Raw genomic sequence first — 22849 nt, 5'->3', positions numbered from 1 at the left:
TGTAACCTGGTGTGTTCTGTAACCTGGTGTGTGTTCTGTAACCTGGTGTGTGTTCTGTAACCTGGTGTGTGTTCTGTAACCTGGTGTGTGTTCTGCTCTGTAACTCTGTGTGTGTTCTGCTCTGTAACCTGGTGTGTGTTCTGCTCTGTAACCAGGTGTGTGTTCTGTAACCTGGTGTGTATTCTGCTCTGTAACCTGGTGTGTGTTCTGCTCTTTAACCCGGTGTGTTCTGTAACCTGGTGTGTGTTCTGTTCTGTAACCCGGTGTGTGTTCTGTTTTGTAACCTGGTGTGTGTTCTGTTCTGTAACCTGGTGTGTGTTCTGCTCTGTAACCTGGTGCGTGTTCTGCTCTGTAACCTGGTGTGTGTTCTGCTCTGTAACCTGGTGTGTGTTCTGTAACCTGGTGTGTGTTCTGCTCTGTAACCTGGTGTGTGTTCTGTAACCTGGTGCGTGTTCTGTCTGTAACCTGGTGTGTGTTCTGCTCTGTAACCTGGTGTGTGTTCTGTTCTGTAACCTGGTGTGTGTTCTGTTCTGTAACCTGGTGTGTGTTCTGTTCTGTAACCTGGTGCGTGTTCTGTCTGTAACCTGGTGTGTGTTCTGCTCTGTAACCTGGTGTGTGTTCTGTAACCTGGTGTGTGTTCTGCTCTGTAACCTGGTGTGTGTTCTGTAACCTGATGTGTGTTCTGCTCTGTAACCTGGTGTGTGTTCTGTAACTCTGTGTGTGTTCTGCTCTGTAACTCTGTGTGTGTTCTGTAACCTGGTGTGTGTTCTGTAACCTGGTGTGTGTTCTGCTCTGTAACTCTGTGTTCTGTTCTGCTCTGTAACCTGGTGTGTGTTCTGTAACCTGGTGTGTGTTCTGTTCTGTAACCTGGTGTGTGTTCTGCTCTGTAACCTGGTGTGTGTTCTGCTCTGTAACCTGGTGTGTGTTCTGCTCTGTAACCTGGTGTGTGTTCTGTAACCTCGTGTGTGTTCTGCTCTGTAACCTGGTGTGTGTTCTGTAACCTGGTGTGTGTTCTGCTCTGTAACTCTGTGTGTGTTCTGTTCTGTAACCTGGTGTGTGTTCTGTTCTGTAACCTGGTGTGTGTTCTGTAACCTGGTGTGTGTTCTGTAACTCTGTGTGTGTTCTGCTCTGTAACTCTGTGTGTGTTCTGCTCTGTAACTGTGTGTGTGTTCTGCTCTGTAACCTGGTGTGTGTTCTGTAACTCTGTGTGTGTTCTGCTCTGTAACCTGGTGTGTTTTCTGTAACTCTGTGTGTGTTCTGCTCTGTAACTCTGTGTGTGTTCTGCTCTGTAACCTGGTGTGTGTTCTGTAACCTGGTGTGTGTTCTGTAACCTGGTGTGTGTTCTGTAACCTGGTGTGTGTTCTGTAACCTGGTGTGTGTTCTGTAACCTGGTGTGTGTTCTGCTCTGTAACTCTGTGTGTGTGCTCTGTAACCTGGTGTGTGTTCTGCTCTGTAACCTGGTGTGTGTTCTGTAACCTGGTGTGTGTTCTGCTCTGTAACCTGGTGTGTGTTCTGTAACCTGGTGTGTGTTCTGTAACTCTGTGTGTGTTCTGCTCTCTCTCTCCACAGCAATGAGCCCCAGCCAAGGCTCTGTTTGACCTGATGTGTGTTCTGCTCTGTAACCTGGTGTGTGTTCTGTAACCTGGTGTGTGTTCTGTAACCTGATGTGTGTTCTGTAACCTGGCGTGCGTTCTGCTCTTTCTCTCCACAGCAACGAGCCCCAGCCAAGGCTCTGTTTGACCTGGTGTGTGTTCTGCTCTGTAACCTGGTGTGTGTTCTGTAACCTGGTGTGTGTTCTGTAACCTGATGTGTGTTCTGTAACCTGGCGTGCGTTCTGCTCTCTCTCTCCACAGCAACGAGCCCCAGCCAAGGCTCTGTTTGACCTGGTGTGTGTCCATCTGAACCTGGCTGAAAGAGACTACTTCGGTCTCCAGTACCAGAACCCCAGGAGGATGATGGTGAGACAGAAGTTCTTTATTCACTATGTTGTGTCCCAAATGGAACCCTGTACTCTATAGAGCTCACTACCTCTGCCCATAGCCTTATGCCCTGCCTACTTTTCTGTCTGCAATGTTCTGAATCATGGATGTTGCACACACTCAATACTGGCCCCTGGACAGTGGTACTGGTGACTCTCAATACTGGCCCCTGGACAGTGGTACTGGTGTCTCTCAATACTGGTCCCTGGACAGTGGTACTGGTGACTCTCAATACTGGCCCCTGGACAGGTAACTCTCAATACTGGCCCCTGGACAGGTAACTCTCAATACTGGCCCCTGGACAGTGGTACTGGTGACTTAACACTGGCCCCTGGACAGTGGTACTGGTGTCTCTCAATACTGGCCCCTGTACAGGTGACTCGCAATACTGGCCCCTGGACAGTGGTACTGGTGACTCAATATTGGCCCCTGGACAGTGGTACTGGCGACTCAATACTGGCTCCTGGACAGTGGTACTGGTGACTTGATAATGGTAAGTCTGGCTGCATTAATCCCAGGCAGGGGAACAGAGCCATCCAGTCTCCGCTATATTAGAGACAGGCTCAGGGTCACACACAGGAACAGAGCCATCCAGTCTCAGGGCCACACAGGAACAGAGCCATCCAGTCTCATGGTCACACACAGGAACAGAGCCATCCAGTCTCAGGGTCACACAGGAACAGAGCCATCCAGTCTCAGGGCCACACAGGAACAGAGCCATCCAGTCTCATGGTCACACACAGGAACAGAGCCATCCAGTCTCAGGGTCTCACACAGGAACAGAGCCATCCAGTCTCAGGGTCACACAGGAACAGAGCCATCCAGTCTGAGGGTCTCACACAGGAACAGAGCCATCCAGTCTCAGGGTCACACAGGAACAGAGCCATCCAGTCTCAGGGTCTCACACAGGAACAGAGCCATCCAGTCTCAGGGTTACACAGGAACAGAGCCATCCAGTCTCAGGGTCTCACAGGAACAGAGCCATCCAGTCTCAGGGTCTCACACAGGAACAGAGCCATCCAGTCTCAGGGTCTCACACAGGAACAGAGCCATCCAGTCTCAGGGTCACACAGGAACAGAGCCATCCAGTCTCAGGGTCACACAGGAACAGAGCCATCCAGTCTCAGGGTCACACAGGAACAGAGCCATCCAGTCTCAGCTGTATTAGAGGCAGGCTCAGGGTCAGACAGGATCAGAGCCATCCAGTCTCAGCTGTATTAGAGGCAGGCTCAGGGTCACACAGGAACAGAGCCATCCAGTCTCAGCTGTATTAGGGACAGGCTCAGGGTCACACAGGAACAGAGCCATCCAGTCTCAGCTGTATTAGAGACAGGCTCAGGGTCACACAGGAACAGAGCCATCCAGTCTCAGCTGTATTAGAGACAGGCTCAGGGTCACACAGGAACAGAGCCATCCAGTCTCAGGGTCACACAGGAACAGAGCCATCCAGTCTCAGCTGTATTAGAGACAGGCTCAGGGTCAGACAGGAACAGAGCCATCCAGTCTCAGGGTCACACAGGAACAGAGCCATCCAGTCTCAGGGTCACACAGGAACAGAGCCATCCAGTCTCAGCTGTATTAGAGACAGGCTCAGGGTCACACAGGAACAGAGCCATCCAGTCTCAGCTGTATTAGAGACAGGCTCAGGGTCACACAGGATCAGAGCCATCCAGTCTCAGCTGTATTAGAGACAGGCTCAGGGTCACACAGGAACAGAGCCATCCAGTCTCAGCTGTATTAGAGACAGGCTCAGGGTCACACAGGAACAGAGCCATCCAGTCTCAGCTGTATTAGAGACAGGCTCAGGGTCACACAGGAACAGAGCCATCCAGTCTCAGGGTCACACAGGAACAGAGCCATCCAGTCTCAGCTGTATTAGAGACAGGCTCAGGGTCACACAGGAACAGAGCCATCCAGTCTCAGCTGTATTAGAGACAGGCTCAGGGTCACACAGGATCAGAGCCATCCAGTCTCAGGGTCACACAGGAACAGAGCCATCCAGTCTCAGCTGTATTAATGAAGTGTTTCTGAAGCGTTGTGTTGTTTGTGGTTTTCCTGTAGGTCTGGTTGGACCTGCTGAAGCCCACCCTGAAACAGATCAGACGTGAGTACTGAGACGACAGCCCTGTATAGTACTAGTGGAATATAGTACTGAGAGGACAGCCCTGTATAGTACTACTGGAATATAGTACTGAGAGGACAGCCCTGTATAGTACTAGTGGAATATAGTACTGAGATGACAGCCCTGTATAGTACTAGTGGAATATAGTACTGAGAGGACAGCCCTGTATAGTACTAGTGGAATATAGTACTGAGAGGACAGCCCTGTATAGTACTAGTGGAATATAGTACTGAGAGGACAGCCCTGTATAGTACTAGTGGAATATAGTACTGAGAGGACAACCCTGTATAGTACTAGTGGAATATAGTACTGAGAGGACAGCCCTGTATAGTACTAGTGGAATATAGTACTGAGAGGACAACCCTGTATAGTACTAGTGGAATATAGTACTGAGAGGACAGCCCTGTATAGTACTAGTGGAATATAGTACTGAGAGGACAACCCTGTATAGTACTAGTGGAATATAGTACTGAGAGGACAGCCCTGTATAGTACTAGTGGAATATAGTACTGAGAGGACAGCCCTGTATAGTACTACTGGAATATAGTACTGAGAGGACAACCCTGTATAGTACTAGTGGAATATAGTACTGAGAGGACAACCCTGTATAGTACTAGTGGAATATAGTACTGAGAGGACAACCCTGTATAGTACTAGTGGAATATAGTACTGAGAGGACAGCCCTGTATAGTACTAGTGGAATATAGTACTGAGAGGACAGCCCTGTATAGTACTAGTGGAATATAGTACTGAGAGGACAGCCCTGTATAGTACTAGTGGAATATAGTACTGAGGACAGCCCTGTATAGTACTAGTGGAATATAGTACTGAGAGGACAGCCCTGTATAGTACTAGTGGAATATAGTACTGAGATGACAGCCCTGTATAGTACTAGTGGAATATAGTATAATATAACCCTTTTTAACTACATTAGTTGTAAGATGATGCTCTCTCTCTCTGTCTCTCTGTCTCTCTGTCTCTCTGTCTCTCTGTCTCTCTGTCTCTCTGTCTCTCTGTCTCTCTCTCTCTCTCTCTCTCTCTCTCTCTCTCTGTCTCTCGTCTCTCTCTCTCTCTCGTCTCTCTCCCTCCACAGGACCTAAGAACACCATCCTTCGTTTTTTGGTGAAGTTCTTCCCTCCTGACCACACACAGCTGCTGGAGGAGCTGACACGGTAAGAGTGGACAAGTCTTCTTCCTCTCAACACACTCTGAACCATCAAAGGGAATATAACTTCAACATTCTGTAGAGTTACAATGCTTTTCTTTCCTGATGTTTAAAGTGGTCAATGTGTCATGAGTCCAGCGTATCCTACAACTCAGAGGCCAAAACAAACAGTAACAGGAAGTGTGACAGAAAGTCAGAAGCCTCCTTCCTGTGTTTGTACCTTCTGCAGTTCTAATATATCCTTAACAAGAGAAGAGGGGACACAGTGTGACCCACTCTTGAAGGACGAGACACAGTGTGACCCACTCTTGAGGGACGAGACACAGTGTAACCTACTGTTGAGGGACGAGCCACAGTGTGACCCACTGTTGAAGGACGAGACACAGTGTAACCTACTGTTGAGGGACGAGACACAGTGTAACCTACTGTTGAGGGACGAGACACAGTGTGACCTACTGTTGAGGGACGAGACACAGTGTGACCTACTGTTGAGGGACGAGACACAGTGTGACCTACTGTTGAGGGACGAGACACAGTGTGACCTACTGTTGAGGGACGAGACACAGTGTGACCTACTGTTGAGGGACGAGACACAGTGTGACCTACTGTTGAGGGACGAGACACAGTGTGACGTACTGTTGAGGGACGAGACACAGTGTGACCTACTGTTGAGGGACGAGACACAGTCCGACCTACTGTTGAGGGACGAGACACAGTCCGACCTACTGTTGAGGGACGAGACACAGTCCGACCTACTGTTGAGGGACGAGACACAGTGTAACCTACTGTTGAGGGACGAGACACAGTGTAACCTACTGTTGAGGGACGAGACACAGTGTAACCTACTCTTGAGGGACGAGACACAGTGTGGCCCACTGTTGAAGGACGAGACACAGTGAGACACAGTGTAAACTACTGTTGAGGGACAAGACAGTGAGACACAGTGTGACCTACTGTTGAGGGACGAGACACAGTGTAACCTACTGTTGAGGGACGAGACACAGTGTAACCTACTGTTGAAGGACGAGACACAGTGTGACCTACTGTTGAGGGACGAGACACAGTGTAAACTACTGTTGAGGGACGAGACACAGTGTAACCTACTGTTGAGGGACGAGACACAGTGTAAACTACTGTTGAGGGACGAGACACAGTGTAACCTACTGTTGAGGGACGAGACACAGTGTAAACTACTGTTGAAGGACGAGACACAGTGTGACCTACTGTTGAGGGACGAGACACAGTGTAAACTACTGTTGAGGGACGAGATACAGTGTAACCTACTGTTGAGGGACGAGACGCAGTGTAACCTACTGTTGAGGGACGAGACGCAGTGTAACCTACTGTTGAAGGACGAGACGCAGTGTAACCTACTGTTGAAGGACGAGACACAGTGAGACACAGTGTAACCTACTGTTGAAGGACGAGACGCAGTGAGACACAGTGTAACCTACTGTTGATGGACGAGACGCAGTGTAACCTACTGTTGAGGGACGAGACGCAGTGTAACCTACTGTTGAGGGACGAGACAGTGAGACACAGTGTAACATACTGTTGAGGGACGAGACACAGTGTAACCTACTGTTGAGGGACGAGACACAGTGTGGCCCACTGTTGAAGGACGAGACACAGTGAGACACAGTGTAAACTACTGTTGAGGGATGAGACAGTGAGACACAGTGTGACCTACTGTTGAGGGACGAGACACAGTGTAACCTACTGTTGAGGGACGAGACACAGTGTAACCTACTGTTGAAGGACGAGACACAGTGTAACCTACTGTTGAGGGACGAGACACAGTGTGACCTACTGTTGAGGGACGAGACACAGTGTGACCTACTGTTGAGGGACGAGACACAGTGTGACCTACTGTTGAGGGACGAGACACAGTGTGACCTACTGTTGAGGGACGAGACACAGTGTGACCTACTGTTGAGGGACGAGACACAGTGTGACCTACTGTTGAGGGACGAAACACAGTGTGACCTACTGTTGAGGGACGAGACACAGTGTGACCTACTGTTGAGGGACGAGACACAGTGTGACCTACTGTTGAGGGACGAGACACAGTGTAACCTACTCTTGAGGGACGAGACACAGTGTGACCCACTGTTGAAGGATGAGACACAGTGTAACCTACTGTCGAGGGATGAGACACAGTGTGACCTACTGTTGAGGGACGAGACACAGTGTAACCTACTGTCGAGGGATGAGACACAGTGTGACCTACTGTTGAGGGACGAGACAGTGAGACACAGTGTGACCTACTGTTGAGGGACGAGACAGTGAGACACAGTGTGACCTACTGTTGAGGGACGAGACAGTGAGACACAGTGTGACCTACTGTTGAGGGACGAGACACAGTGTAACCTACTGTTGAAGGACGAGACACAGTGTAAACTACTGTTGAAGGACGAGACACAGTGTAACCTACTGTTGAAGGACGAGACACAGTGTAACCTACTGTTGAAGGACGAGACACAGTGTGACCTACTGTTGAGGGACGAGACACCGTGTAAACTACTGTTGAGGGACGAGACACAGTGTAAACTACTGTTGAGGGACGAGACACAGTGTAAACTACTGTTGAGGGACGAGACACAGTGTAAACTACTGTTGAGGGACGAGACACAGTGTAACCTACTGTTGAGGGACGAGACACAGTGTAATCTACTGTTGAGGGACGAGACACAGTGTAACCTACTGTTGAAGGACGAGACGCAGTGTAACCTACTGTTGAAGGACGAGACACAGTGAGACACAGTGTAACCTACTGTTGAAGGACGAGACGCAGTGAGACACAGTGTAACCTACTGTTGATGGACGAGACGCAGTGTAACCTACTGTTGAGGGACGAGACGCAGTGTAACCTACTGTTGAGGGACGAGACAGTGAGACACAGTGTAACATACTGTTGAGGGACGAGACACAGTGTGACCTACTGTTGAGGGACGAGACGCAGTGTAACCTACTGTTGAGGGACGAGACGCAGTGTAACCTACTGTTGAGGGACGAGACGCAGTGTAACCTACTGTTGAGGGACGAGACACAGTGTAACCTACTGTTGAGGGACGAGACACAGTGTAATCTACTGTTGAGGGACGAGACACAGTGTAACCTACTGTTGAAGGACGAGACGCAGTGTAACCTACTGTTGAAGGACGAGACACAGTGAGACACAGTGTAACCTACTGTTGAAGGACGAGACGCAGTGAGACACAGTGTAACCTACTGTTGATGGACGAGACGCAGTGTAACCTACTGTTGAGGGACGAGACGCAGTGTAACCTACTGTTGAGGGACGAGACAGTGAGACACAGTGTAACATACTGTTGAGGGACGAGACACAGTGTGACCTACTGTTGAGGGACGAGACGCAGTGTAACCTACTGTTGAGGGACGAGACGCAGTGTAACCTACTGTTGAGGGACGAGACGCAGTGTAACCTACTGTTGAGGGACGAGACACAGTGTAACCTACTGTTGAAGGACGAGACACAGTGTGACCTACCTACTACATCAACAGAGTTACACATGGAGTAAACAAACATACAGACAACAACAGAGTTACACATGGAGTAAACAAACATACAGACAATAACAACAACAGAGTTACACATGGAGTAAACAAACATAGACAATAACAACACAGAGTAACACATGGAGTAAACAAACATACAGACAACAACAGAGTTACACATGGAGTAAACAAACATACAGACAACAACAGAGTTACACATGGAGTAAACAAACATACAGACAATAACAACAACAGAGTTACACATGGAGTAAACAAACATAGACAATAACAACACAGAGTAACACATGGAGTAAACAAACATACAGACAACAACAGAGTTACACATGGAGTAAACAAACATACAGACAATAACAGAGTTACACATGGAGTAAACAAACATACAGACAACAACACAATAGAGAAGTCTATATACAGTGTGTGCAAATGGAGTAAGGGGGTAAGGCAATAAATAGGCCATAGTAGCAAAGTAATTACAATTTAGCAATTTACACTGGAGTGATATATGTGCAGATGAGGATGTGCAAGTAGAAATACTGGTGTACAAAAGAGCAGAAAAACAAAACCAATATGGGGATGAGGTAGGTAGTTGGTTGAATGGGCTATTTATAGATGGGCTATTTACAGATTGGTTGTGTACAGCTGCAGTGGTCGGTAAGATGCTCAGATAGCTGAAGCTTAAAGTTAATGAGGGAGATATAAGTCTCCAACTTCAGTGATTTTTTGCAATTCGTTCCAGTCATTGGCAGCAGAGAACTGGAAGGAAAGGTGGCCAAAGGAGGTGTTGGCTTTGGGGGTGACCATGGAAATATACCTGCTGGAGCGCTTGCTACGGGTGGATGTTATGGTGACCAGTGAGCTGAGATAAGGCGGGGTTTTACCTAGTAAAGACTTATAGATGACCTAGAGCCAGTGGGTTTGGCGACGAATATGAAGCGAGGACCAGCCAACGAGAGCATACAGGTCGCAGTGGTGGGTAGTAGATGGTGCTTTGGTGACAAAACGGATGGCACTGTAATAGACTGCATCCAATTTGCTGAGTAGAGTGTTGGAGGCTATTTTGTAAATGACATCGCCAAAGTCGAAGATCGGTAGTCAGTTTTACGAGGGTATGTTTGGCAGCATGAGTGAAGGATGCTTTGTTGCGAAATAGGAAGCCGATTCTAGATTTAATTTTGGATTGGAGATGCTTAATGTGAGTCTGGAAGGAGAGTTTACAGTCTATCCAGACACCTAGGTATTTGTAGTTGTCCACATATTCTAAGTCAGAACCGTCCAGAGTAGTGATGCTAGTCGGGCGGGCAGGTGGAGGCAGCAATCGTTTGAAGAGCATGCATTTAGTTTTACTTGCATTTAAGAGCAGTTGGAGGCCACGGAAGGAGTGTTGTATGGCATTGAAGCTCGTTGTTAACAGTGTCCAACGAAGGGCCAAAAGTATACAGAATGGTGTCGTCTGCGTAGAGGTGGATCAGAGAATCACCAGCAGCAAGAGCGACATCATTGATGTATACAGAGAAAAGAGTCTGCCCGAGAATTGAACCCTGTGGCACCCCCATAGAGACCGCCAGAGGCCCGGACAACAGGCCCTCCGATTTGACACACTGAACTCTATCTGAGAAGTAGTTAGTGAACCAGGCGAGGCAGTCATTTGAGAAACCAAGGCTATTGAGGGACGAGACACAGTGTAACCCACTGTTGAGGGACGAGACTCAATGTTATGTTATGAATGATGTTTTTAGAATCTGTAATATCTTGGACTCTGTGGGCAATAATAGTGTTTAACATGATTTTTGAATGACTACCCCATCTCTGTAACCCACACATACAATTATCTGGAAAAAGACCTCAGTCAAGCAGTGACTTTCAAACACAGTTCCAGCCACTAAGACCAGGGAGGTGTTCCAGTGCCTCGCAAAGACGGGCACCCATTGGTAGATGGGTAAAAACAAAAGGAAGCATAAATTAAATATCCCTTTGAGCATGGTGAAGTTATTAATGACAGTTGGAAAGGGGGATACCTAGTTATTAATGACAGTTACCTAGTCAGTTAGAAAGGGGGGATACCTAGTCAGTTAGAAAGAGGGGATACCTAGTCAGTTGGAAAGAGGGGATACCTAGTCAGTTGGAAAGGGGGGATACCTAGTCAGTTGGAAAGGGAAAGGGGGGATACCTAGTCAGTTGGAAAGGGGGGATACCTAGTCAGTTGGAAAGGGGGGGTACCTAGTCAGTTGGAAAAGGGGGATACCTAGTCAGTTGGAAAGGGGGATACCTAGTCAGTTGGAAAGGGGGATACCTAGTCAGTTGGAAAAGGGGGATACCTAGTCAGTTGGAAAGGGGGGGTACCTAGTCAGTTGGAAAAGGGGGATACCTAGTCAGTTGGAAAGGGGGGGTACCTAGTCAGTTGGAAAGGGGTGATACCTAGTCAGTTGGAAAAGGGGGATACCTAGTCAGTTGGAAAGGGGGATACCTAGTCAGTTGGAAAGGGGGATACCTAGTCAGTTGTAACTGAACACCTTCAGCTGAAATGTGTCTTCCGAATTTAACCCAACCCTCTGAATCAGAGAGGTGTGGGGGGGCTGCCTTAATCGACATCCACGTCTTCGGCGCATGGGGAACAATGGGTTAACTGCCTTGTTCAGGGGAACAGTGGGTTAACTGCCTTGTTCAGGGGAACAGTGGGTTAACTGCCTTGTTCAGGGGAACAGTGGGTTAACTGCCTTGTTCAGGGGAACAGTGGGTTAACTGCCTTGTTCAGGGGAACAGTGGGTTAACTGCCTTGTTCAGGGGAACAGTGGGTTAACTGCCTTGTTCAGGGGAACAGTGGGTTAACTGCCTTGTTCAGGGGAACAGTGGGTTAACTGCCTTGTTCAGGGGAGCAGTGGGTTAACTGCCTTGTTCAGGGGAGCAGTGGGTTAACTGCCTTGTTCAGGGGAACAGTGGGTTAACTGCCTTGTTCAGGGGAACAGTGGGTTAACTGCCTTGTTCAGGGGAACAGTGGGTTAACTGCCTTGTTCAGGGGAGCAGTGGGTTAACTGCCTTGTTCAGGGGAGCAGTGGGTTAACTGCCTTGTTCAGGGGAGCAGTGGGTTAACTGCCTTGTTCAGGGGAGCAGTGGGTTAACTGCCTTGTTCAGGGGAGCAGTGGGTTAACTGCCTTGTTCAGGGGAGCAGTGGGTTAACTGCCTTGTTCAGGGGAGCAGTGGGTTAACTGCCTTGTTCAGGGGAACAGTGGGTTAACTGCCTTGTTCAGGGGAACAGTGGGTTAACTGCCTTGTTCAGGGGAACAGTGGGTTAACTACCTTGTTCTGAGGCAGAACGACAGATTTTGTCCTTGTCAGCTCGGGGATTCGATTAGATGGATGGAGGGCTGTTTTATGGCTTGGCAACATTCTCACGCTGTTTGTGGATTCACACTCTGTCAAGGCAACTGACGTGACTTTTAGTTAACCCTGTAAGGGGGGTTGGGTTTTCAAGACTATGCCATTACACACCAGGTTTCTGACTGTGCAGACTAAAGGTTAATAGTTACCATGCGTATCCTCTCATGTTTTCTCCCCCTCTTTCTCTCTCTTTCGCTCTTTTTTTCTCTCCTCTCTGTCTCTCTCTCCTTCTCCTCTCTCTCTCATTCTCCTCTCTCCTTCTCCTCTCTCTCTCTCCTCTCTCTCTCTCCTTCTCCTCTCTCTCATTCTCCTCTCTTCTTCTCCTCTCTCTCATTCTCCTCTCTCCTTCCCTCTCTCCTTCCCTCTCTCCTTCCCATTCTCCTTCCCTCTCTCCTTCCATCTCTCATTCTCCTCTCTCTCATTCTCCTCTCTCCTTCTCCTCTCTCTCTCTCCTCTCTCTCCTCTTTCTCTCCTCTCTCCACTCTCTCTCTCCTCTCTCTCCTTCTCCTCTCTCCTTCTCTCTCCTTCTCCTCTCTCTCTCTCCTCTTTCTCTCCTCTCTCCACTCTCTCTCTTCTCTCTCTCTCCTCCTCTCTCTCCTTCTCTCTCTCCGTCTCTCTCTCTCCTTCTCTCTCTCCGTCTCTCTCTCTCTCATTCTACTCTCTCCTTCTCTCTCTTTCTCTCTCTCCGTCTATCTCTCTCATTCTACTCTCTCCTTCTCCTCTCTCTCTCTCCTTCTCCTCTCTCTCTCTCAGGTACCTGTTTGCTCTCCAGATAAAGCATGATCTGGCGTGTGGACGTCTGACCTGCAACGACACCAGTGCTGCCCTGCTGGTCTCTCATATCGTCCAGTGTAAGCATACTTTCTATTATAATATAGTTAGAGCTTCCTGATTTATTTTAGTACCGGCTCCAGTGTGTTCCCGGCTCCAGTGTGTTCCCGGCTCCAGTGTGTTCCCGGCTCCAGTGTGTTCCCGGCTCCAGTGTGTTCCCGGCTCCAGTGTGTTACCGGCTCCAGTGTGTTCCCGGCTCCAGTGTGTTACCGGCTCCAGTGTGTTACCGGCTCCAGTGTGTTACCGGCTCCAGTGTGTTCCCGGCTCCAGTGTGTACTCCAGTGTGTTCCCGGCTCCATTGTGTACCGGCTCCATTGTGTACTCCAGTGTGTTCCCGCCTCCAGTGTGTACCGGCTCCAGTGTGTACTCCAGTGTGTACCAACTCCAGTGTGTACCGGCTCCAGTGTGTACTCCAGTGTGTACCGGCTCCATTGTGTACTCCAGTGTGTACCGGCTCCAGTGTGTACCGACTCCAGTGTGTTGCCGGCTCCAGTGTGTACTCCAGTGTGTACTCCATTGTGTACTCCAGTGTGTACCGGCTCCAGTGTGTACTCCAGTGTGTAGCGGCTCCAGTGTGTACCGGCTCCAGCGCGTAACGGCTCCAGTGTGTAACGGCTCCAGTGTGTACTCCAGTGTGTACTCCAGTGTGTACCGGCTCCAGTGTGTACTCCAGTGTGTACCGGCTCCAGTGTGTACTCCAGTGTGTACTCCAGTGTGTACCGGCTCCAGTGTGTACTCCAGTGTGTACTCCAGTGTGTACCGGCTCCAGTGTGTACTCCAGTGTGTACCGGCTCCAGTGTGTACTCCAGTGTGTACCGGCTCCAGTGTGTACTCCAGTGTGTACTCCAGTGTGTACTCCATTGTGTACTCCAGTGTGTACTCCAGTGTGTTCCGGCTCCAGTGCCGATATTTCTGTTCCAAACAGTTGATGAGGTGGTTAATATGCTGAGAGGAACCATTTTTCTGAATACATAAAAATACCTGTCAGACAAATCGCCACGGAGCAAATTCAGAATCACTTAGTTGCCATGGAACCTGTCCCGTTCTCATCACCGTTGGGTAATCTGGAGAGACTGTAGCTGAATACCTGACAGAGGGAAAAGCTGCCAGTTCAGGCTCTAGTGGGGTGATCTGGAGAGACTGTAGCTGAATACCTGACAGAGGGAAAAGCTGCCAGTTCAGGCTCTAGTGGGGTGACGTCTGTGTGGATTGAACTCTCCTCTTGGTTATTCAGTAACACTCCTCTCCCCTTTCTCCTCTCTCTCGTCTCTCCTCCCTCTCGTCTCTCCTCCCTCTCGTCTCTCCTCTCTCCCCTTTCTCCTCCCTCTCGTCTCTCCTCTCTCTCCCCTTTCTCTTCCCTCTCATCTCTCCTCTCTCTCCCCTTTCTCCTCCCTCTCGTGTCTCCTCTCTCTCCCCTTTTTCCTCCCTCTCGTCTCTCCTCCCTCTCCCCTTTCTCCTCCTTCTCGTCTCTCCTCCCTCTCCCCTTTCTCCTCCTTCTCGTCTCTCCTCCCTCTCCCCTTTCTCCTCCTTCTCGTCTCTCTTCTCTCTCGTCTCTCTTCTCTCTCGTCTCTCCTCCCGCTCGTCTCTCCTCCCGCTCGTCTCCTCCCTCTCGTCTCCTCCCTCTCGTCTCCTCCCTCTCGTCTCTCCTCCCTCCCGTCTCTCCTCCCTCTCGTCTCTCGTCTCTCTCGTCTCTCTCCTTCCTCTCGTCTCTCTCCTTCCTCTCGTCTCTCTCCTCCCTCTCGTCTCTCTCCTCTCTCTCGTCTCTCTCGTCTCTCCTCCCGCTCGTCTCTCCTCTCTCTCTCGTCTCTCCTCTCTCGTCTCCTCCCTCTCGTCTCCTCTCTCTCTCGTCTCTCCTCCCTCTCGTCTCTCCTCCCTCTCGTCTCTCTCCTCCCTCTCGTCTCTCTCCTCCCTCTCGTCTCTCTCCTCCCTCTCGTCTCTCTCCTCCCTCTCGTCTCTCTCCTCCCTCTCGTCTCTCTCCTCCCTCTCGTCTCTCTCCTCCCTCTCGTCTCTCTCCTCCCTCTCCTCCCTCTCGTCTCTCTCCTCCCTCTCGTCTCTCCTCCCTCTTGTCTCTCTCCTCCCTCTCCTCTCTCTTCTACTCTCTCCTATCTTTCCCTCTTTCTCGGTCTCTCCTCTCTTCTCTCCACAGCTGAGATCGGGGACTTTGACGAGGTCCAGAGTTTTCAGCACCTTCTTCACAACAAGTACATGCCTAACCAGGACGCTCTGATGGACAAGATCACAGAGTACCACCACAAGCACGTGTGAGTCACTCTACCTTTCTCTGGACCCTCCTGCAAAGTTGGAGTTTGGGTCACATACAAAGTGTCGACTACCGATCGCTGTCCGCGGTTCTGAAATTGCGATGTCTACGCGGTTGCCTATCGACAGGCTACCAGATGATGTGGTGTTTGGCTTTAATGGAGACGTGTTTATTTAGATTGGGTTGTCGTGTTTCGCCTCGTGTTTCTCGGAGCTACAGGCCTACGGCGTCACAATGCTGCTATGTACAACGTTGGCTGGTGGAAATCACGGATTTACTTGTTCAGTAATTAAAGTGGGAAATTCAAACATTTACAGATTGTAAAATGTATGTTTGATTCAACCGCAAACTAATCAGTAACCAATCAAATGTTTTGGGGGGGGGGTGTACCGTGCCTTTGGAAAATATTCAGAACCCTCGACTTTAATCCACTTTTTGTTACGTTACAGCCTTATTCTAAAATGGATTCAAAATTATAATTTTTCTCATATCTATACACAATACCCCATAATGTCAAAGCAAAAACAGGTTTTTAGAAATGTTTGCAAGGACTGTGTCCGAAGTACAGATCTGGGGAAAGGTCTCCAAGAACACAGTGGCCTTATAAATGAAACGTTTGTAACCACTAAGATTCTGCCTCGAACTAAGCAATCGGGGGAGAAGGGCCTTGGTCAGGGAGGTGACCAAGACCCGATAGTCACTCTGACAGCGCTCCAGAGTTCCTCTGTGGAGATAGGAGAACCTTCCAGAAGGACAACCATCTCTGCAGCACTCCACCAATCAGGCCTTTAACGGTAGACTGACCAGACAGAAGCCATTCCTCAGTAAAAAGGCACATGACAGATTACATCAGAAAGATGAGAAGTTAGATGGTGATTTAGCTTCTGTAGATGAAGCTTGATGAACATCAGTAGCCAAGGCCCAGTGTTATGTAATGCAGTACTGTAGTGTCTAGCATCCAGCCAGCGTCAGAGCAGTGTTGTTGTTAATCTGACAGGTAACGTCCCTGTCCCTGTCCCTGTCTCTGTCTTTGTCCCTGTCCCTGTCTGTCTCTGTCTCTGTCCCTGTCCCCGTCCCTGTCTCTGCGCCCACACAGATGGTTAGAGATGGTAATCCATAAAGCGCCCCCTGCCTTCCAGCCTTCCCTGTAAAACTATTGTGGGACTGATGGAACAAGACTGTCCCTGTCCCTGTCTCTGTCCCTGCCTTCCAGCCTTCCCTGTAAAACTATTGTGGGACTGATGGAACAAGACTGTCCCTGTCCCTGTCCTTCCTTTCCCAGAATTCCAGCTGAGATGACTCATCCATTCCTTGGGTGTGTGCCAGGACCACTTCCTCCCTCTCATCCCTCCCTCCTCTGCTCTCTCTCCCAGCCTCTCCTCCCAGAGATGGGCACCAGTCCTAGGCTTTAGTTTTCCCTGGGTGTAGACGTTGTCCCTAACCACAGATCTAGGATCAGATGACCCTACCCCTAGTCTTCCCTGGGTATAGACGTTGTCCCTAACCACAGATCTAGGATCAGATGACCCCTAGTCTTCCCTGGGTGTAGACGTTGTCCCTAACCACAGATCTAGGATCAGATGACCCTACCCCTAGTCTTCCTTGCCCCCTTTTACTCCCCCTCTACCCCCTCTTCCCTCTGTCTGTCCTACCTACCCTCTCTTCCCTCTGTGTCTGCCCTACCAACCCCCTCTACCCCCTCACCCTCTGTGTCTGTCCTACCAACCCCCTCTACCTCCTCTTCCCTCTGTGTCTGCCCTACCACCCCCCTCACCCTCTGTGTCTGTCCTACCAACCCCCTCTACCTCCTCTTCCCTCTGTGTCTGCCCTACCACCCCCCTCACCCTCTGTGTCTGTCCTACCAACCCCCTCTACCTCCTCTTCCCTCTGTGTCTGCCCTACCACCCCCCTCCCCCCTCTCTGTCTGCCCTACCAACCCCCTCTATCCCCTCCACCCTCTGTGTCTATCCTACCAAACCGGGCCCCTCTACACCCCCCAAACCAACCACTGTCCCTCAGGAGACCAGCCAGCCCAGATCAGAGCAGGAAGGATGGAAGTGCCTAATTCAGGCCCACATACAGGAAACAGGAAACTATTTCCACTCAGCAGATTTAGTAACTCAAAGTCTCTCGTGTGTTGGTGGGGAGGCGGAGGGCAATATATTATCCAACATATTGGGTAAGGTTTAGTTTAATATACATGGATTCTATTAGTTTAATGGATTCTATTAGTTTAATGGATTCTATTAGTTTAGTGGATTCTATTAGTTTAATGGATTATATTAGTTTAATGGATTCTATTAGTTTAATGGATTCTATTAGTTTAATGGATTCTATTAGTTTAATGGATTCTATTAGTTTAGTGGATTCTATTAGTTTAATGGATTCTATTAGTTTAATGGATTCTATTAGTTTAATGGATTTTATTAGTTTAATGGATTCTATTAGTTTAATGGATTCTATTAGTTTAGTGGATTCTATTAGTTTAATGGATTCTATTAGTTTAATGGTTTCTATTAGTTTAATGGATTCTATTAGTTTAATGGATTTTATTAGTTTAATGGATTCTATTAGTTTAATGGATTCTATTAGTTTAGTGGATTCTATTAGTTTAATGGATTCTATTAGTTTAATGGTTTCTATTAGTTTAATGGATTATATTAGTTTAGTGGATTCTATTAGTTTAATGGATTCTATTAGTTGAATGGATTCTATTAGTTTAATGGGTTCTATTAGTTTAGTGGATTCTATTAGTTTAATGGATTCTATTAGTTTAATGGATTCTATTAGTTTAATGGATTCTATTAGTTTAATGGATTCTATTAGTTTAATGGATTCTATTAGTTTAATGGATTCTATTAGTTTAATGGATTCTATTAGTTTAGTGGATTCTATTAGTTTAGTGGATTCTATTAGTTTAGTGGATTCTATTAGTTTAATATACATGGATTCTATTAGTTTAGTGGATTCTATTAGTTTAGTGGATTCTATTAGTTTAGTGGATTCTATTAGTTTAGTGGATTCTATTAGTTTAGTGGATTCTATTAGTTTAATGGATTCTATTAGTTTAATGGATTCTATTAGTTTAGTGGATTCTATTAGTTTAGTGGATTCTATTAGTTTAGTGGATTCTATTAGTTTAGTGGATTCTATTAGTTTAATGGATTCTATTAGTTTAATGGATTCTATTAGTTTAATGGATTCTATTAGTTTAGTGGATTCTATTAGTTTAATGGATTCTATTAGTTTAGTGGATTCTATTAGTTTAATGGATTCTATTAGTTTAATGGATTCTATTAGTTTAATGGATTCTATTAGTTTAATATACATGGATTCTATTAGTTTAATGGATTCTATTAGTTTAGTGGATTCTATTAGTTTAATGGATTCTATTAGTTTAGTGGATTCTATTAGTTTAGTGGATTCTATTAGTTTAATGGATTCTATTAGTTTAATATACATGGTTTCTATTAGTTTAGTGGATTCTATTAGTTTAGTGGATTCTATTAGTTTAGTGGATTCTATTAGTTTAGTGGATTCTATTAGTTTACTATTCATGGTTTCTATTAGTTTAGTGGATTCTATTAGTTTAGTGGATTCTATTAGTTTAGTGGATTCTATTAGTTTAGTGGATTCTATTAGTTTACTATTCATGGTTTCTATTAGTTTAGTGGATTCTATTAGTTTAATGGATTCTATTAGTTTAATGGATTCTATTAGTTTAGTGGATTCTATTAGTTTAATGGATTCTATTAGTTTAATGGATTCTATTAGTTTAATGGATTCTATTAGTTTAATGGATTCTATTAGTTTAATGGATTCTATTAGTTTAATGGATTCTATTAGTTTAATGGATTCTATTAGTTTAGTGGATTCTATTAGTTTAGTGGATTCTATTAGTTTAATGGATTCTATTAGTTTAATGGATTCTATTAGTTTAATGGATTCTATTAGTTTAGTGGATTCTATTAGTTTAATGGATTCTATTAGTTTAATGGATTCTATTAGTTTAGTGGATTCTATTAGTTTAGTGGATTCTATTAGTTTAATGGATTCTATTAGTTTAATGGGTTCTATTAATTTAGTGGATTCTATTAGTTTAGTGGATTCTATTAGTTTAATGGATTCTATTAGTTTAGTGGATTCTATTAGTTTAGTGGATTCTATTAGTTTAGTGGATTCTATTAGTTTACTATTCATGGTTTCTATTAGTTTAATGGATTCTATTAGTTTAGTGGATTCTATTAGTTTAATGGATTCTATTAGTTTAGTGGATTCTATTAGTTTAATGGATTCTATTAGTTTAATGGTTTCTATTAGTTTAATGGATTCTATTAGTTTAATGGTTTCTATTAGTTTAATGGATTCTATTAGTTTAATATACATGGATTCTATTAGTTTAGTGGATTCTATTAGTTTAATGGATTCTATTAGTTTAGTGGATTCTATTAGTTTAATGGATTCTATTAGTTTAATGGATTCTATTAGTTTAATGGATTCTATTCGTTTAGTGGATTCTATTAGTTTAGTGGATTCTATTAGTTTAATGGATTCTATTAGTTTAATGGATTCTATTAGTTTAATATACATGGATTCTATTAGTTTAATGGATTCTATTAGTTTAGTGGATTCTATTAGTTTAGTGGATTCTATTAGTTTAATGGATTCTATTAGTTTAGTGGATTCTATTAGTTTAGTGGATTCTATTAGTTTAGTGGATTCTATTAGTTTAATGGATTCTATTAGTTTAATGGATTCTATTAGTTTAATGGATTCTATTAGTTTAATGGATTCTATTAGTTTAATGGATTCTATTAGTTTAGTGGATTCTATTAGTTTAATGGATTCTATTAGTTTAATGGATTCTATTAGTTTAGTGGATTCTATTAGTTTAGTGGATTCTATTAGTTTACTATTCATGGTTTCTATTAGTTTAATGGATTCTATTAGTTTAATGGATTCTATTAGTTTTATATTAATTGATTACTTTAGTTATTAGTTTCATACAGTGATCAGATTTCTTTTTAAGGCGGTTTGTTGCACTGAATTAGTCAACATTTTTATGACATTTGTACAGAAGGAACAGTGGAAACTGTCCAACGTGATGTTAAAACGCTGACGCGTTGGTATGTGTCCTGTGTGTCCCCAGAGGACAGACACCAGCGGAGTCAGACTATCAGCTACTGGAGATCGCCCGGCGGTTGGAGATGTACGGAGTCAGGCTCCACCCTGCTAAGGACCGAGAGGGGACCAAGCTCAGTCTGGCTGTGTCTCATATTGGACTGCTGGTGTTTCAGGTACTGTATGTGCTCCAGATGTTTATCCACCAGGAACGTGGGAGTTCATTTCTGATCTGTTACCTTTTTTTAGTGCATTTTCTTAAAACTGCATTGTTGGTTAAGGGCTTGTATTCAGCATTTCACTGTGAGGTCTACTACACCTGTTGTATTCAGCATTTCACTGTGAGGTCTACTACACCTGTTGTATTCAGCATTTCACTGTAAGGTCTACCTACACCTGTTGTATTCAGCATTTCACTGTAAGGTCTACTACACCTGTTGTATTCAGCATTTCACTGTGAGGTCTACTACACCTGTTGTATTCAGCATTTCACTGTGAGGTCTACTACACCTGTTGTATTCAGCATTTCACTGTGAGGTCTACTACACCTGTTGTATTCAGCATTTCACTGTAAGGTCTACTACACCTGTTGTATTCAGCATTTCACTGTGAGGTCTACTACACCTGTTGTATTCAGCATTTCCCTGTGAGGTCTACTACACCTGTTGTATTCAGCATTTCACTGTGAGGTCTACTACACCTGTTGTATTCAGCATTACACTGTAAGGTCTACTACACCTGTTGTATTCAGCATTTCACTGTGAGGTCTACTACACCTGTTGTATTCAGCATTTCCCTGTGAGGTCTACTACACCTGTTGTATTCAGCATTTCACTGTGAGGTCTACTACACCTGTTGTATTCGGCATTTCACTGTAAGGTCTACTACACCTGTTGTATTCAGCATTTCACTGTGAGGTCTACCTACACCTGTTGTATTCAGCATTTCACTGTGAGGTCTACTACACCTGTTGTATTCAGCATTTCACTGTGAGGTCTACTACACCTGTTGTATTCAGCATTTCCCTGTGAGGTCTACTACACCTGTTGTATTCAGCATTTCACTGTGAGGTCTACTACACCTGTTGTATTCAGCATTTCACTGTAAGGTCTACTACACCTGTTGTATTCAGCATTTCACTGTAAGGTCTACTACACCTGTTGTATTCAGCATTTCACTGTGAGGTCTACTACATCTGTTGTATTCAGCATTTCACTGTAAGGTCTACTACACCTGTTGTATTCAGCATTTCACAGTAAGGTCTACTACACCTGTTGTATTCAGCATTTCACTGTAAGGTCTACTACACCTGTTGTATTCAGCATTTCACTGTGAGGTCTACTACACCTGTTGTATTCAGCATTTCACTGTGTGGTCTACCTACACCTGTTGTATTCAGCATTTCACTGTGAGGTCTACTACACCTGTTGTATTCAGCATTTCACTGTAAGGTCTACTACACCTGTTGTATTCAGCATTTCACTGTGAGGTCTACCTACACCTGTTGTATTCAGCATTTCACTGTGAGGTCTACTACACCTGTTGTATTCAGCATTTCACTGTGAGGTCTACTACACCTGTTGTATTCAGCATTTCACTGTGAGGTCTACTACACCTGTTGTATTCATCATTTCACTGTAAGGTCTACTACACCTGTTGTATTCAGCATTTCACTGTGAGGTCTACTACACCTGTTGTATTCAGCATTTCACTGTAAGGTCTACTACACCTGTTGTATTCAGCATTTCACTGTGAGGTCTACTACACCTGTTGTATTCGGCATTTCACTGTAAGGTCTACTACACCTGTTGTATTCAGCATTTCACTGTGAGGTCTACCTACACCTGTTGTATTCAGCATTTCACTGTGAGGTCTACTACACCTGTTGTATTCAGCATTTCACTGTGAGGTCTACTACACCTGTTGTATTCAGCATTTCCCTGTGAGGTCTACTACACCTGTTGTATTCAGCATTTCACTGTGAGGTCTACTACACCTGTTGTATTCAGCATTTCACTGTAAGGTCTACTACACCTGTTGTATTCAGCATTTCACTGTAAGGTCTACTACACCTGTTGTATTCAGCATTTCACTGTGAGGTCTACTACATCTGTTGTATTCAGCATTTCACTGTAAGGTCTACTACACCTGTTGTATTCAGCATTTCACAGTAAGGTCTACTACACCTGTTGTATTCAGCATTTCACTGTAAGGTCTACTACACCTGTTGTATTCAGCATTTCACTGTGAGGTCTACTACACCTGTTGTATTCAGCATTTCACTGTGTGGTCTACCTACACCTGTTGTATTCAGCATTTCACTGTGAGGTCTACTACACCTGTTGTATTCAGCATTTCACTGTAAGGTCTACTACACCTGTTGTATTCAGCATTTCACTGTGAGGTCTACCTACACCTGTTGTATTCAGCATTTCACTGTGAGGTCTACTACACCT

General features: G+C 45.7%; 1 protein-coding gene across 2 annotated transcripts in view; it reads left to right on the top strand.

Moving 5' to 3' along the window:
- LOC139372813 (FERM, ARHGEF and pleckstrin domain-containing protein 1-like) overlaps positions 1-22849 on the top strand; it is a 114711-nt gene that overhangs the window by 47705 nt on the left and 44157 nt on the right. For both annotated transcript variants that reach the window (XM_071112619.1, XM_071112618.1), the window contains exons 3-8: positions 1854-1958; positions 4041-4083; positions 5195-5273; positions 12935-13032; positions 15159-15273; positions 20422-20569. In XM_071112619.1, the coding sequence (XP_070968720.1) occupies positions 1854-1958; positions 4041-4083; positions 5195-5273; positions 12935-13032; positions 15159-15273; positions 20422-20569 (588 nt within the window). The remainder of the gene's footprint in view (positions 1-1853; positions 1959-4040; positions 4084-5194; positions 5274-12934; positions 13033-15158; positions 15274-20421; positions 20570-22849) is intronic.

This window comes from Oncorhynchus clarkii, chromosome 18 (genome assembly GCF_045791955.1).
Source record: "Oncorhynchus clarkii lewisi isolate Uvic-CL-2024 chromosome 18, UVic_Ocla_1.0, whole genome shotgun sequence".
Taxonomy (NCBI): Eukaryota; Metazoa; Chordata; class Actinopteri; order Salmoniformes; family Salmonidae; genus Oncorhynchus; species Oncorhynchus clarkii.
Note: the sequence above shows the minus strand (reverse complement) of the source record. Positions and strands in the feature narration are given on the sequence as shown.